The sequence below is a fragment of the Bos grunniens genome, chromosome 3 (assembly GCF_055505025.1).
Source record: "Bos grunniens cultivar Pamir isolate PY7600 chromosome 3, Bosgru_T2T1.0, whole genome shotgun sequence".
Lineage (NCBI taxonomy): Eukaryota > Metazoa > Chordata > Mammalia > Artiodactyla > Bovidae > Bos > Bos grunniens.
In genome coordinates this window covers 6,111,666-6,126,071 of record NC_141167.1, presented here as the reverse complement: position 1 = coordinate 6,126,071, position 14,406 = coordinate 6,111,666, and the positions used below count along the sequence as shown (strand labels likewise).

The following is a 14,406-nucleotide window of genomic DNA, read 5'->3' as shown; positions in this document are numbered from 1 at the left end:
CCCCAGGTCGGCTCTGTGTGTGCTGGGTGCTTTCCATAGGCCGAGTGGGTACAGGGGTGGACATTCCCGTGGGGAAGAAGGTCTGGTTTGACTTTGGAGACACGGTGGCCTGGATGGGAAGCAGGTGTGGGCCCTGACCCAGGTGTGTTGTGCCAAGGATGAGAAGGGCATTAGTGATGCCTCAGAAGTAGGTTTCGGTAGAAGCTGGACGCCACGCGTGGCCCCCCTGCCTGTGCTCACGAAGGTGACCCAATGCTGCTCCTTCCTTCTGTCTCCTCCCTCCTCGCCACCTGCTCACCTGCCCTCTTTCTCCCCAGTTTGCCATGTGGGTGGACGCCGTCATATTTGTCTTCAGCTTGGAGGATGAGATCAGTTTCCAGACCGTTTACCACTACTACAGCCGCATGGCCAGCTACCGGAACACGAGCGAGATCCCGTTGGTCCTGGTGGGGACCCAGGGTGAGTGGCATCTCTGGGCAGGTGGGGCTCATGGGGTCTGGCCACTGAGCCTCGTCAGTGGCTTCCTGGCCTGTGTTTTCAGAGATGGGGGCGGTTTGCAGACAGTCTAAAGAAGAAATAATTTCCTGCTGAAGTCTTACTTTTTAGAGGGAGAATCCCTGAAATGGCAATCATCCTATCTCCTCATTTGGTTCAGTGGAGAAATCACTTGGCAACTTGAAAACAAAACACATTGCTACACCCCCAAGGGCTTCAGAAAGAAAGAAAGCCTAATTTCTATATTAGGGCATCTTAATTCTCTCTGTCATAAAGTAGTATGATTTATAAGCAACCTAAAAAGTTACTTCTGTTAACGTTTGCACCTGTAATACTGATTTTTCATACATTGCCGAGTTTCATTTTATTCTGCTGTATTTCTTAATGTCTTATGATCCAAATCTCATTTTTAGCAGATCCCTCAGAGAGCATAGAATCTTACTGCACAGGTACATTTTGTATTTTTTTCTAGGTCACGTAAAACTTGATCTGTTAGTAAAGTGACATCACCTAGGACACTCTTGATCATAGATTCATTGATGTGCTGGTATCTGCTGGGGGCTTAACTAAGGGGTCACAGGGATTGTTTTAGAAAGTCAGATGAAAGTGCAAGTTGCTCAGTCATGTCGGACTCTTTGCGACCCCCATGGACTGTACGGTCCATGGAGTTCTCCAGGCCAGAATACTGGAGTGTGGGTAACCATTCCCTTCTCCAGGGGATCTTCCCGACCCAGGGATTGAACCCAGTTGCAGGCGGATTCTTTACCAGCTGAGCCACCAGGGAAACCAGGTGAAGGTTAACTTTAAAACCGCTTTATCAGAAAAATGAGGAACTTAAAAAATAATCATGTCCAAGAAACCCTGGATTTATCCCTTCATTTCTTTTTGCAGGTTCTGTTTTTGTTAATTCCTTTGGAATGAGCACATCCGGTCTGCCCTTGCGTGCCCTGATGTGAGACTTCTTCAGATAAGAAACTCACTGTGTTTGAGCAGCAGGACCAGTTAGCTATATGCAGGGCACCAGGTCTGATGTGACTGAGAGCAGGGTAATCCACGCCTTGGTAGGATAAGCCAAGATCATGGAGTGGGGAAGTGTGTTGGGGGTTAAAAAAAAAAAAAGGGTGGAATAAACTAAAGGCATCTTCTCAGGGTGCTAGATGCAAAATGTGAGTTGGGGACTCATGGAGGGGACCTCACCCCCTTCTCGCCCCCCGCCAAGCATATATGTCGTGACCAGTGGTCTCATAACTGAAGCCTTCAGAGTAGAGGTGGGTTTAGACCAACTTGGGACTTCAGTTCAGTTCAGTCCATTCAGTCGCTCAGTCGTGTCTGACTCTTTGTGACCCCATGAACCGCAGCATGCCAGTCTTCCCTGTCCATCACCAACTCCCGGAGTCCACCCAAACCCACGTCCATTGAGTCGGTGATGCCATCCAATCATCTCATCCTCTGTCGTCCCCTTCTCCTCCCGCCTTTGATCTTTCCCACCATCAGAATCTTTTCTAATGAGTCAGTTCTTCTCATCAGGTGGCCAAAGTATTGTAGTTTCAGCTTCAACATCAGTCCTTCCAATGAACACTCAGGACTGATCTCCTTTAGGATGGACTGGTTGGATCTCCTTGCAGTTCAAGGGACTCTCAAGAGTCTTCTCCAACACCGCAGCTCAAAAGCATCAATTCTGCACTCAGCTGACATGAGAGATTTTTAATGCCCAACGCGCCCTCTAGTGGTCACTGCGAGACAAGGTGCACCCGCAAGGAGCCCTTGGTTTGTGTTCAGACAAATGCAGGATTGGGTGTTTGACTTCCTAAAAATAAATTTTTTTTTAACTTTTTATTTTGTATTGGGTTATAGCTGATTACCAGACAGTGTTGTGATACTTTTGGATGTACAGTGAAGGGACTAAAACTTCTTGACACACAACGTTTTGTAGTGGGCCGCTCATCTGAAATCAGATCTTGCTTTCCAAGCTGCCTGGAGATCGAGGCCGTTAGTTTTCAGTGAGCTGCCTCTCCCTGCAGGCCTGCCCAGGGCGTTTCTGAGCCAACACGCCGTCTGTGTGGGCATCTCCTTACCGGCTCCCTGGGTTCGGGGGTCTACGCTCAGGACACACAGTGCCCTTGTGCAGTCGGGTCCCCAGAGTAAAGGCAAGAGAGGCATTCAGTCCGAGCCAGAAAGCCTTGACCAGTTGCTGTCTGTCTTCTGCCGCTGTGTGATTGGGTGTAGAGAGTGGTGAGTCTGGGGGCCACGCAGACCCGGGCTCCCTGCCTCTGGACTGATGCTGCCAGGCTTTGGAGGGAGGAACTCTCACAGGGCCCTGGAGGCATCCGTGGGCACAGCAATGTCGACCACGAGGCTGGTTTCCTTCCTTCTGTTTCCCCGTGTGGCCCACCTTCCTGAGGTCCTGCTGGGGTGTCTTTGCCGGCCGCTGACCTTGGAGGTGCGTGTCGCCCCTGTGTGTCCCGCCCCAGCTGAAGGGGAATCCGACCTCGTCTCCCGCCAGGATGATCTGGGTCTCGTGGTGCCCCGGAGACGGCTGTAAAGGCTGGGGAAGTCCCTCTGGGGGCTCTGAGGTCAGAAACCAGCCCCCTTTCATTCCTTCAGTTTTATAAGCGTCTGTGGCTGGAGGGCTTGTCTCAGACCTGTTGGGATTTCAGCAAAGCCACACCCCAAAGGAGCAGGACTTGAGTGTTTTCAGGAAGGACAGTCCTCACCTGAGGGGTCATTACCCAGACCTCCGATTCCCAGAGCACCCTAGAAGCCCCCATGGTGGGAAGGTGGAGTGAGTGCGGGCTTCTGGAAGGTTCCACCCTCGGGGACTGTTAGCTCCTTGTGGGTTCGTGTTCTGTGAACCCTGCACACAGATCCTGCTGCTGTGCAGACCGCATGGGGCATCAGACAGTGGTGAGGGCATCTCAGATTCCCCCCGAGCCCCCCGAGGTGGCTGGGGCCTGTGGCCCCGTCGGAGGTTATGGGGTGCAGAAGGTAAAGGAGAATCAAGTTCATTGTTCAAGGACACGTGGGGTGCGGGGCCTCACCCGGCGGTGGGTGGATGTGCTCTCTCCCGGGTCGCATCGGGGAGCTGGAGGATTTTCACCAGGGCCCAGGCGATGGGGTTTGTTAAACATGGCCTGTTTTAGAGACGGGCGGGTCGCGTTGATTTGAGGGTGAAACCTGAGCTGTAAAAAGAGATGAAAGATGCAGAGTCTCAGGAGTGAGACAGACAAAAAGAGCGCCCCAGTGTAGGGTCTGTTTCTGACACGTGACGCCGTGCCGTGGAAGCCGAATGGGACAGAGATGGGGTGGGCACCCACCAGGGAAGGAGGCTGTGGTCATTGTGGGGAACCCGGTGAGGATACATTCTAAGCTGGATGAATGCTCTGTGCATTTATTTTCTAATTTACATACACCACAGCGTTTGAAAATCCTGGGTTTCTAACTGTTTTTGTACTGTTTTCCTAAAAGATGTTTCCACCTTAAAAAAAAATATTTCCTTAGGTGTTATGAAATCTCGGAGCTTCCCTGGTGGCTCAGAGGTTAAAGCGTCTGCCTGCAATGCAGGAGACCAGGGTTCAGTCCCTGGGTCGGGAAGATTCCCCTGGAGAAGGAAATGGCAACCCACTCCAGTATTCTTGCCTGGAGAATCCCATGGACGGAGGAGCCTGGTGGGCTACAGTCCACGGGGTCGCAACGAGTCAGACACGACTGAGCAACTGCACTTTCACTTTATGAAATTGAAGTCAGGTTTATTAATCTGTAGGTGAGACAGGACCCACTCCAGTGTTCTTGCCAGGAGAATCCCAGGGACGGGGAAGCCTGGTGGGCTGCCGTCTATGGGGTCGCACAGAGTCAGACACGACTGAAGTGACTTAGCAGCAGCAGCAGCAGCAGGTGAGACAGGATGAGATACTGTTTGAATTAATCCCTCTGACAGGCCATAGTTAGTTTTCCTGGGAGTCATTCAGAACTGTCAGTTAAATCTGTTCCACGGGGCTAGGAAAAGCAAACAGGGAGTAAGGAAAAAGAGAAAGTGAACACAAAGTCAGTGTACCATTCCCTGGAGATGCCTCTCCTATTTAATACTGAAAAGGCTGAGCGCCTCGTGCATTTCCTGTGCTGCAGCCAACGTTTGAGAGGTTGTTAGTGTCTTGTCTGCTGCTGTTTCCTGGACTAGCGGAGAAGACTTCCGCTTGTGGGCTTTTCTTTAAAGAGCTCTTGGGTGTTTCCTGTACCTCAGGAGCCTTCATGCCCTCAGGAAAAAATGTCGCATCAGAAACAGTCCCTGAAAAGCCCATTTCGTCTCATGGTAGCACTGTGGCTGGAGCATCTGGGCTGTTCCTCTGGTCCTGCGTGCGGGCGCGTGGCTGCCCCCCGACCCCCTCCCCCTCCCTGTAACTCGGTAGTCCTGGAATGAATGGAGCAGGGGGCTCATGCAGGCCAAGCTAAAAACGAATAGCGGGGGCATGGGGTTCATTTTATCGGGAGACCAGTGGCTGGTGCCCGATGTCTGTTTTGCTGCCCAGGTCTCCCCATCTGTACACAGACCCTGCAGGAGGTGGGGGTGCCCGCCCACCCAGGCCATCTGTTCAGACCCGATGTGGCTGGCACACTCGTCTGTGGCCCCCTCTAGCCCCCCAGGTCACCTCCCACTCCTGCTCTCAGCCTTGGATCGCCCTTAAACCCGAGATGCTTGGCCACCCCCTGCCCCGGACGGCTGCCACGCCACGCCACCTCCTGCAGGCACGCTTCCCTGACCCCTGCCCTCCTGACCCGTCTCCCGCCCTGTGCCCCACCTACAACCCTGGTCCTTTCTCGGCTCTGTCTCACTTTCCACCCCTTCCCCGGCTGACCTGACACCAACTCCGTGAGAACACAGACTTCTGTCCCTCTGGTTCACTGGGGTTTCCTGTGCCTGAATGGGACAGGCACCTGCAGGGCCTCCGCGAGCGCGTGTCCAGCGCCGAGGGCGCCTGGAGGGGTTGGTGCTGGTGGAGGGGCGTGTTTCGCGGGTGCCTGTGCATAGATGGCCACTCACGTAGTGACCGTGTGGTTTTCTTCGGGAACCACATTTATTTCACCCTTACCCTTCCCTCCCCTGGTGGCTCAGATGGTAAAGAATCCGCCTGCAATGCACCCAGGTTTGATCCCCGGGTCGGGAAGATGCCCTGGAGAAGGACATAGCAAGCCACTCCAGTATTCTTGCCTGGAGAATCCCATGGACAGAGGAGCCTGGAGGGCTACAGTCCATGTGTCGGGGGTCACAGAGTCACACACGACTGAGCCACTAACACTTTTGCATCTCACCCTTCCCTCCCGGTCTTTGCGGACATGCTTTTATTTCCTGTTCAGGAACAGGGCCCTCTGGGACAGCTGGCCATCCCATGTCTGAGCTGAGTGGGGATAAACTATGCTTTGATCACTCCAGGTCCTGAGAACAGTCCCCTCACTGCTGAGCGAGGGGTGGGCTTTGAGCTCCTTGGGGCCGTGGGTGGCGGGGCGCCCTCAGGCCGCCTGAGGTCACCGTGTCGCCTCTTGTCCGTCTGTTGCAGACGCCATCAGCTCCACCAACCCGCGGGTCATCGACGACGCGCGGGCGCGGAAGCTCTCCAGCGACCTGAAGAGGTGCACGTACTACGAGACGTGCGCCACGTACGGGCTGAACGTGGAGCGCGTCTTCCAGGACGGTATGTGCGCGCCGTGCAGGGCGGGCGGCGGCCCTGCCTGTGGGGGTGGTGCCTCGGTGCCAGGCCGCACTTGGGGACCCCTGAGCATCCTGAGACAGTCCAGCCGCCAGTTCCGTGTGTCCCGTGGGTGACCTTTATCAGGGACCGTTCTTTATGCACAGAACATGCAAGACACACACACATGCACGCACATCATTTCTGCTTCACTGTAGATGCTCAGTCTTCATTCAACCCCTTTAAAAAAAAAAGGGTTTAAATGGCAGCAAGTGAAGAACTAAAGAGCCTCTTGATGAAAGTGAAACAGGAGAGTGAAAAAGTTGGCTTAAAGCTCAACATTAAGAAAACTAAGATCATGGCATCTGGTCCCATCACTTCATGGCAAATAGATGGGGAAACGTGGAAACAGTGGCAGACTTCATTTTGGGGGGGCTCCAAAATCACTGCAGATGGTAACTGCAGCCATGAAATTAAAAGACGCTTACTCCTTGGCAGGAAAGTTATGACCAACCTAGACAGCATATTAAAAAGCAGAGACATTACTTTGCCAACAAAGGTCTGTCTAGTCAAGGCTATGGTTTTTCCAGTGGTCATGTATGGATGTGAGAGTTGGACTATAAAGAAAGCTGAGCGCCGAAGAATCGATGCTTTTGAACTGTGGTGTTGGAGAAGACTCTTGAGAGTCCTTGGACTGCAAGGAGATCCAACCAGTCCATCCTAAAGGAGATCAGTCTTGAGTGTTCATTGGAAGGAATGATGCTGAAGCTGAAATTCCAGTACTTTGGCCACCTGATGCAAAGAGCTGACTCACTGGAAAGACCCTGATGCTGGGAAAGATCGAAGGCGGGAGGAGAAGGGGACGACAGAGGATGAGATGGTTGGATGGCATCACTGACTCAATGGACGTGGGTTTGGGTGAACTCCGGGAGTTGGTGATGGACAGGGAGGCCTGGCATGCTGCAATTCGTGAGGTCGCTAAGGGTTGGACACGACTGAGCTACTGAGCGACTGAAAGGTTTCATGTTAGGAAGACAGGAAAGGGAAAGAACAGAGTCGGGTCTGGCCAAAAGTAACAGCGCCTTAGGCTGGTGGCGGGAGCCGGCTCCAGCGTTCGGAAGTGACTTCTTGTTGCCTCAGTCTTGATCTCTTAGCTCCAGGACGGCCGTGCCTCAGGTAGGAAATGTCTCCTGAAGGAGCCGAAGGTCGCCCGAGGGATAAACAGTCATGGACAGGCTCTTGATGGGAGATGAGTCGCTGGAGGCGAGGGGGGAGTGCAGGTGGAGAGGAGCAGGAGGTGGGGGGTGGGGAGGCAGTCAGCAGGGAGGGGACGATCTCCCCAACCCCCACCCCAGGTCTGGGCTGGGGGGTCCAGCGGTGGTTAGCATCCCAGGCCTGGGACTAGGATGCTCCTGGCAAAGGGTCCCGTTTCTGATTGCGGGGCGGGGGGTGGGGGAGGGGTCGGGAAGCAAATCCTCGGCCTCCGCCTCTTCTGGGTGAATCTGGGTTAGACCGAGCTTCGCATCCCCAGCTCCGGTGCCGAGGCGTGTTGGGGGCTGAGCAGGGCGGCCGGGCGATCTCATCAGAGGTTCCCTTACTGCCGGGGTCCTGGAGTCTCGCGGTGCATTGGTCCTGGGGAGACTGCTCGAGCCCAGAAGAGCAGCAATGCAGGGTTGCTCCCGGCACGGCTCCAAACCAGGCAACGTATGCTCTCCTTTTAAATGTCCAAGCAAGTTTTCAGATTAAATCGCAGGAGTTCCACGCTTGCTTTCATCATTTTATTAAATTTCAAACCTTGGCGTCCATTTTTTAACTTTGCGTTTTCTTCCACTTGGCTCAGCAGTCAGCTGCTTTGTAAGCTTGCCCTCGCTTTCTGCTTGTCTGCCTCACAGGTAATCACCAGCCTCTTGTGCGTCTCAGCACGTTTCTCCTGTTAGTCCCTGCCTACCCCTTACAGCTCAGGCTTCCACTGAGGACAGCCCCAGACCCTGGGATCTTGTGTCCCTTCATCCCTCACCTTACATTTACGTGGACCGTCCCCACCTGTGCTGGGGAGCAGACACCCCCACCAGAAAACCATGCAGGGCCAGCATCTGCGGCTCCTTGAACCTTAGTGAGCAGATGCAGAATCGTGCAAGGAAGCACACAGGCTCTCCCAAAAAGTGACCTCCAGTGGGCAAGGTAGCTGTCGGCCATGGAAGAGCGGACACCCACAAGGGGTTACGTGATGAAAGGTCCCCAGACAGGACCCAGGGTCCAAGCCCGGCCCACAGCCTGTCTCTAATAACAGGCTTCTTTGTTTATAGGCTGCAGGAGGGCTGAGTTGCCTGTGGGTGTGACCACAGAAGTGAGTGGTTCCCGTGATATCTGGTGGCCAGGGGAGTCCCAGATACTTGCTCTGTGGCCTTTCACAGAATTTCTGCCCATCCCTAATGTCAGTTCAGTTCAGTTGCTCAGTCCTGTCCGGCTCTTTGCGACCCCATGGACTGAAGCATGCCAGATCTCCCTGTCCATCACCAACTCCTGGAGCTCAAACTCATGTCCAAACACAAACTCATTGACTCAGTGATGCCATCCAACCATCTCTTCCTCTGTCATCCCCTTCTCCCGCCTTCAATCTTTCCCAGCATCAGGGTCTTTTCCAATAAGTCTGTTCTTCACATCAGGTGGCCAAAGTATCAGAGTTTCAGCTTCAGTATGAGTCCTTCCAAAGAACATTCAGGACTGATTTTCTCTAGGATGGACTGGTTGGATCTCCTTGCTGTCCAAGGGACTCTCAAGAGTCTTCTCCAACACCACAGTTCCGACATAGAGGATCGGAATTTAGTTGTGTGGATGAGTCTTTTCCATGTGACGGCTTTGCTTGTACATTGATGGAGATTTGCAAACGTGACCTCTCCATGAATAAATGAATTCACCTCATACATAATAAGCTGATTAATATTCAGGGATGACGAGTGACGAAGCTTCCCCGCTGGGCTTCCAGAACATCCCAGGCAGTGGGCAGGCCCCCTGTGTGCTGGGGCACGCCTGTCTCACCCTCACAGTGGACCCCAGGCAAGGGGAGCAGGAGGAGGGATCTTTCCAGAAGTCATCGGGTAGAACCCCACAATGCCTCCTTGCTGTGACAGCTGCTCAGTGATTCCACTGGTGAAGCAAGTTCAACCCAAAGTGTGAGCTTGCACAGGCTTGGATTTCCCATATGTTTTGTTATTATTCTAGAAATTGCCATTAAGTACTTGAATTGTACAGAGTCTGCAAAGGAAATAACATCTGCATTACTGCAACTTCCATCTCTGTTGTGGTTTTTATCCTTAAAATATTTTTATTTACATGGAAATAAGTTTTTTAAAGTAAAATTGGTGTTTTGTGTGTGTGTGTGTGTGTGTGAAGTTGCTCAGTTGTGTTTGACTCTTTGCGATCCCATGGTCTATAGCCTACCAGGCTCCTCTGTCCATGGAATTCTCCAGGCAAGAGTACTGGATTGGGTTGCCATTTCCTTTTCTAGGGGATCTTCCCGACCTATGGATCAAGCGCAGGTCTCCTGCCTTGCAAGCAGACGCTTTACCGTCTGAGCCACCAGGGAAGGCCCTCTATTTTATACAGTAATTAGGTGACATGTGTTTTAGTTTGTTGATCATCAGCTCTTTCCTTGTTAGTTGGTAAAAGTAGGTATCAGCCAAGTGGGGAGTATTCTCAGTACTTAGAAATAATTAAGAACAGCCATCCATTTTAATCTTCAAGAGAAAAAACGGGCAAGTTCTGGAGCTAAAGAACTCAAGAAGAGTCATGTAGCTCGACCAAAGACCCTCGCCTTCACTGAGCCCCAGTCTGGGAGCCAAGAGCCCAGAGCCTTAACCGTGTTGTTAGAACAAAGCACCATGGGCCTCCCTGGTGGCTCGGTGGTAAAGAATCTGCCTGCCAGTGCAGGAGACAGGCATTCAGTCCCTGGTCCAGGAAGATCTCACGTGCCGCAGGGCAACTAAGTCCGTGTGCCACAGCTAGAGAAGAGCCCGCACAGCCGCGAAGATCCAGCATAGCTGAAATTAAATAAAAATAAAATTTAAACAGTAAGCATTTGGGTCCCGCAGGTGGGGGGTGGGGATGGGGGTGAAGGCCGTGGTTTAGCTCACAGATTCACTGCCCATTCACGGACTCAAGTTTATCTGGATTTCTTTTTTCTTTTTTTACTTCAGTTCAGTCGCTCAGTCGTGTCTGACTCTTTGCAACCCCATGAGCGGCAGCACACCAGGCCTCCCTGTCCATCACCAACTCCCAGAGTTTACCCAAACTCATGTCCATCGAGTCAGTGATGCCATCCAACCATCTCATCCTCTGTCGCCCCCTTCTCCTGCCTTCGGTTTTTCCCAGCATCAGGGTCTTTTCCATTGAATTGCCTCTTCACATCAGGAGGCCAAAGTATTGGACTTTCAGCTTCAGCACCAGTCCTTCCAATGAATGTTCAGGGTTGATTTCCTTTAGGATGGACTGGTTGGATCTCCTTGCAGTCCAAGGGACTCTCAAGAGTCTTCTCCAACACCACAGTTCAGAAGCATCAGTTCTTCTGCACTCAGCCTTCTTTACAGTGCAACTCTCATATCAATATATGATTATTGGAAAAACCATAGATAATAAAGTGGCTCCAATGTATAAATATATTTTCTTTTCCAAAGGAGTACTTTCAAAGATTTTTCATGTTCAAAAGCAAGCCATGTGTGTCCACACATATAAATATATTTAATATATATTGACAAGGTGAACTTGTGAGTCGCCATCTGTTAACACGTACTTTTTATCCTTTGTAGTAGTGACTGATATTTATACCACAGTTTAAGGGCTTATGATGTAAGACAGATCTTACGAGGCCTGGAAACTGCCTTCTTTGTGGGGTTGGCATCCTGCAGTCACATCAGATTGCTGGTGCCAGGCCAGTGTGTCCTTTTTCTGCCTTCACGGCACCTCTGTGCCCATCAGGGTCACGTCTACACCCCCTCCCCGGTCCCACACCCACAGCCTGCTCTGCAGTGAGAGCTGGATATGCCGAATTTCCCGGGCCAGTTGGGTGGTTAGTGTCTGTTAGGATGGGGCGGAAAAGGTTCAGCGGCTTGAGTTACACTTTTTAAAGGGGTTTACTAGTTTGCTGGGAAAGATTGAGGGCAGGAGGAGAAGGGGACGACGGAGGATGAGATGGTTGGATGGCATCACCGACTCGGTGGGCATGGGTTTGGGTGGACTCCGGGAGTTGGTGATGGACAGGGAGGCCTGGCGTGCTGTGGTTCTTGGGTTCTTGGGTCTCAAAGAGTCGGACACGACTGAGCGACTGAACTGCCAGACTAGTTTAAAATTCTCCAAGGACAGGGATGACGTGAAAACGGTTACTTGCCTAGGGTGATGCTCAGTGGAGGGGGTGTAGGTAGAAAAGGAAAACGGTCACAGGTTCGTCTAAGTTAGCTGTTTGAGTCTAAGAAGGTGCTCTGACCCCGGTTTGGTGGCTACCCTGCTGTCGTCATTAACCACAGGTGTCACCGGCTGTCACTGGCTGGTAGCTCTTTACATGGTCTAATCCACTAGAAATTAGAATTTGTAAGTTGTCCCTGAAGAGGCCACGTCTGATTCATCCTTGATAATTTCTCACCGAATTTCAAAGATCCCTGATATGGAGTAGAGTTTTGATTGAACCTGTGGGTGGAGGGTGTGTGTGTAGTGTATAGTGGAGGGGGGAATACGTAGATTTGGGGAGGGGGGTCTCTCTGTTGGTGGTGTAGCTCTTGTTTATGTTTGAATGAGAAAGTGTGTACATGATTTATAGTAACTATTTTTATAAAGCATCACATTGTCAGTACCACTTGTATATGTGTTTTCAAATTCAGTCAGTTTCTTAAGCAAGAAATTAACAAATTGAAATAACGCATGAATGACAAAACTAAAATAGCAGCATTTGGTATAGTAAGCTGAATTCTCAGAGATAACAAAAACAATAGGAAAACTTTTGAGTTACTCTTCAGGGGAAAAAAAAATTGAGTTCAAGTTCTTAGGGGTGGGAAGTTTTAAACCCACGTGTTACAGGCAAGCGTGGTGTCTGGCACGTGGTTTGTGACCAGATCTTCCAAACACAGTGAACAGGTGGGGAATGTGTCAAGGTGGGACCAATAGCCGGTCTGCACCCACTAATGTGGGGCTAAGAGGTAATAAACCTTGAAGAACCCAAGTGTCTTAAAATATGATTATTAATTTGTCACTGGTATGTAATCAGCTTGTCCCTTATCTGAAGTCTCTTTGTCTGGAAGTAAGAGCTTATCTCACATTATGTTCAATGGGCCCAGAGGACTGACTTTTAAAGAGGAGTTACCTCTTTCGACTATCGATGGATTTGCTTAAAAAACTGGAATCGACATATATACACTTGTTGTTTATATGTGTCTGACTCTCTGACCCTGTGGACTGTAGCCCATCCGCGGCCTCTGTCCATGGGATGTCCTAGGAAGAATATTGGAGGGGGTTGCCATTTCCTCCTCCAGGGCATTTTCCCAACCCAGGCAGGTATCGAACCCACGTCTCCTGCATTGGCAGGTAGATTCTTAACCCCTGAGCCACCAGGGAAGCCCATATATGCTGCTATGAATAAAATAGGTGACTAATGAGAACCTACTGTTTATCTTAGGAAACTCTACTCAGCGCTCTGTGGTGACCTAAATGGAAAGGAAATCCCAAAAAGAGGGGATGTGTATACAGATGTAGCTGATTCACCTGGCTGGACAGCGGAAACAAACACCACACTGTGAAGCAACTGGAGCCCTATATACAGTTTTTTTAAAAAAACATCACTTATCCAAAATGACAGTTTTTAGGTAGAAGGGAATTTCTAGATTATCAGTGTGGTTCATACTCCACAGACTGCAGCCACTGGCCATCGCGATACCCAATCAGGTGTGAAACTTGATAGTTCTTAAACTAGTTTCTGATACACATAGAAGGAATCATCACAAGGAGAGGCCTCTCAGTCCTTTAAAACATAACGTAGGCGTCATCTTAAAATCTTCATTAAAATTGATGATATTATAAACAGCAAGAGACAGGAAGCCATCTCTTATCTCACAGTGCCATGGACTGTTGTGTTGATAGAGGCTTTGATCTTTTCTGGCAGTTGGTTCCCTAAGTCTGGGGTTTTTCATGCTGTGCTGCTTTCCTCGGGAGCGTCGCGTGGGCCCCGGCGCTCCTGTGTGCACAGAGCTGCCGGGATTAACTCCCACACTGCCAACTCGAGCATTAAGCACACTGTTAGTAGATGTGCTCTGTTTAGATCCTCTTGTTCAGAGCCTCTCTTTTGCTCATAGAATTAATTTTATCAATGCCACCGAAAATGGTTCTCTGACTACGTTGCTGCAGCGTGGCATCAGAGCCGTGTTTTGCCCCAGGATTCCTCCTAATGACTTTAGCCAGCTTGAATTAGCTTGATGTATCATTAATGCATACAAATGGCTTTTATTTTTGTTCATAATCTGTTCATAATGCCATGGCATTCTGCTCTTTCGAATGTTTTTCTGATGATTAAACGGTGGTGTGCTTTTTGACCTATTTAACCCTCCAGCAGAGTCTCTGATCAAAAGGACATGAAGATATGCTTTCCCTAGGGTCGTCAGAAGTTGTTACCATCTCTGGCTGATGTTTCCAAGTTCTTTGAAGTCTTCTGTTTTTTATAACATTTTTTTCACTTACAGAGCATGGACTCTAGCCAGGTATTTTTAAATGGAAGTATCGTTGGTTTACAATGTTGTGTTCATCTCTGGTGTACAGCAAAGTGATTTAGTTACATCATATAGATTCTTTTCTGTTATGGTTTATCGTAGGATGTTGAATGTCGTGCCCTGTGCTGTACAGTAGCCCTTGCTGTTCTTTATCCATTCTCTATATAATAGTGACATCTCCTAACCCACTCCCGCTCCATCCATCCCCCAGCCCCCTCCGCCTTGGCAACCACAAGTCTGTTTTCTGACATAGCCAGATTTTGAGTGACCTTTGCTCACTGAGGAACCGCTCAGGACCCACCAGGTTAGCAGCACCAAATCGGTTCATTTCGTGAAAGGTGAAAGTATTCCTCAGGGAGGTTGGCTTTTACCTTGTGAGATGCTCTGACACGGGACTTGGTACCTTGTCCCCGTGGACTTGGGTATTTTCTACATGCTATGTACTGGGTGAGCCTGGCAGACCCCGGCTCCAGGAGTGAGTCGGGGAG

The 14,406-nt window shown here is 50.5% G+C and overlaps 1 protein-coding gene across 12 annotated transcripts in view; it reads left to right on the top strand.

Annotated features, from left to right (window-relative positions):
- AGAP1 (ArfGAP with GTPase domain, ankyrin repeat and PH domain 1) overlaps nucleotides 1-14,406 on the top strand; it is a 572,168-nt gene that overhangs the window by 224,017 nt on the left and 333,745 nt on the right. For 11 of the 12 annotated variants that reach the window (XM_086376769.1, XM_086376737.1, XM_086376748.1 and 8 more), the window contains exons 5-6: nucleotides 318-459; nucleotides 6,045-6,179. In XM_086376769.1, coding sequence (XP_086232895.1) covers nucleotides 318-459; nucleotides 6,045-6,179 — 277 coding nt within the window. The remainder of the gene's footprint in view (nucleotides 1-317; nucleotides 460-6,044; nucleotides 6,180-14,406) is intronic. The other variant, XM_086376709.1, reaches the window with a different exon arrangement.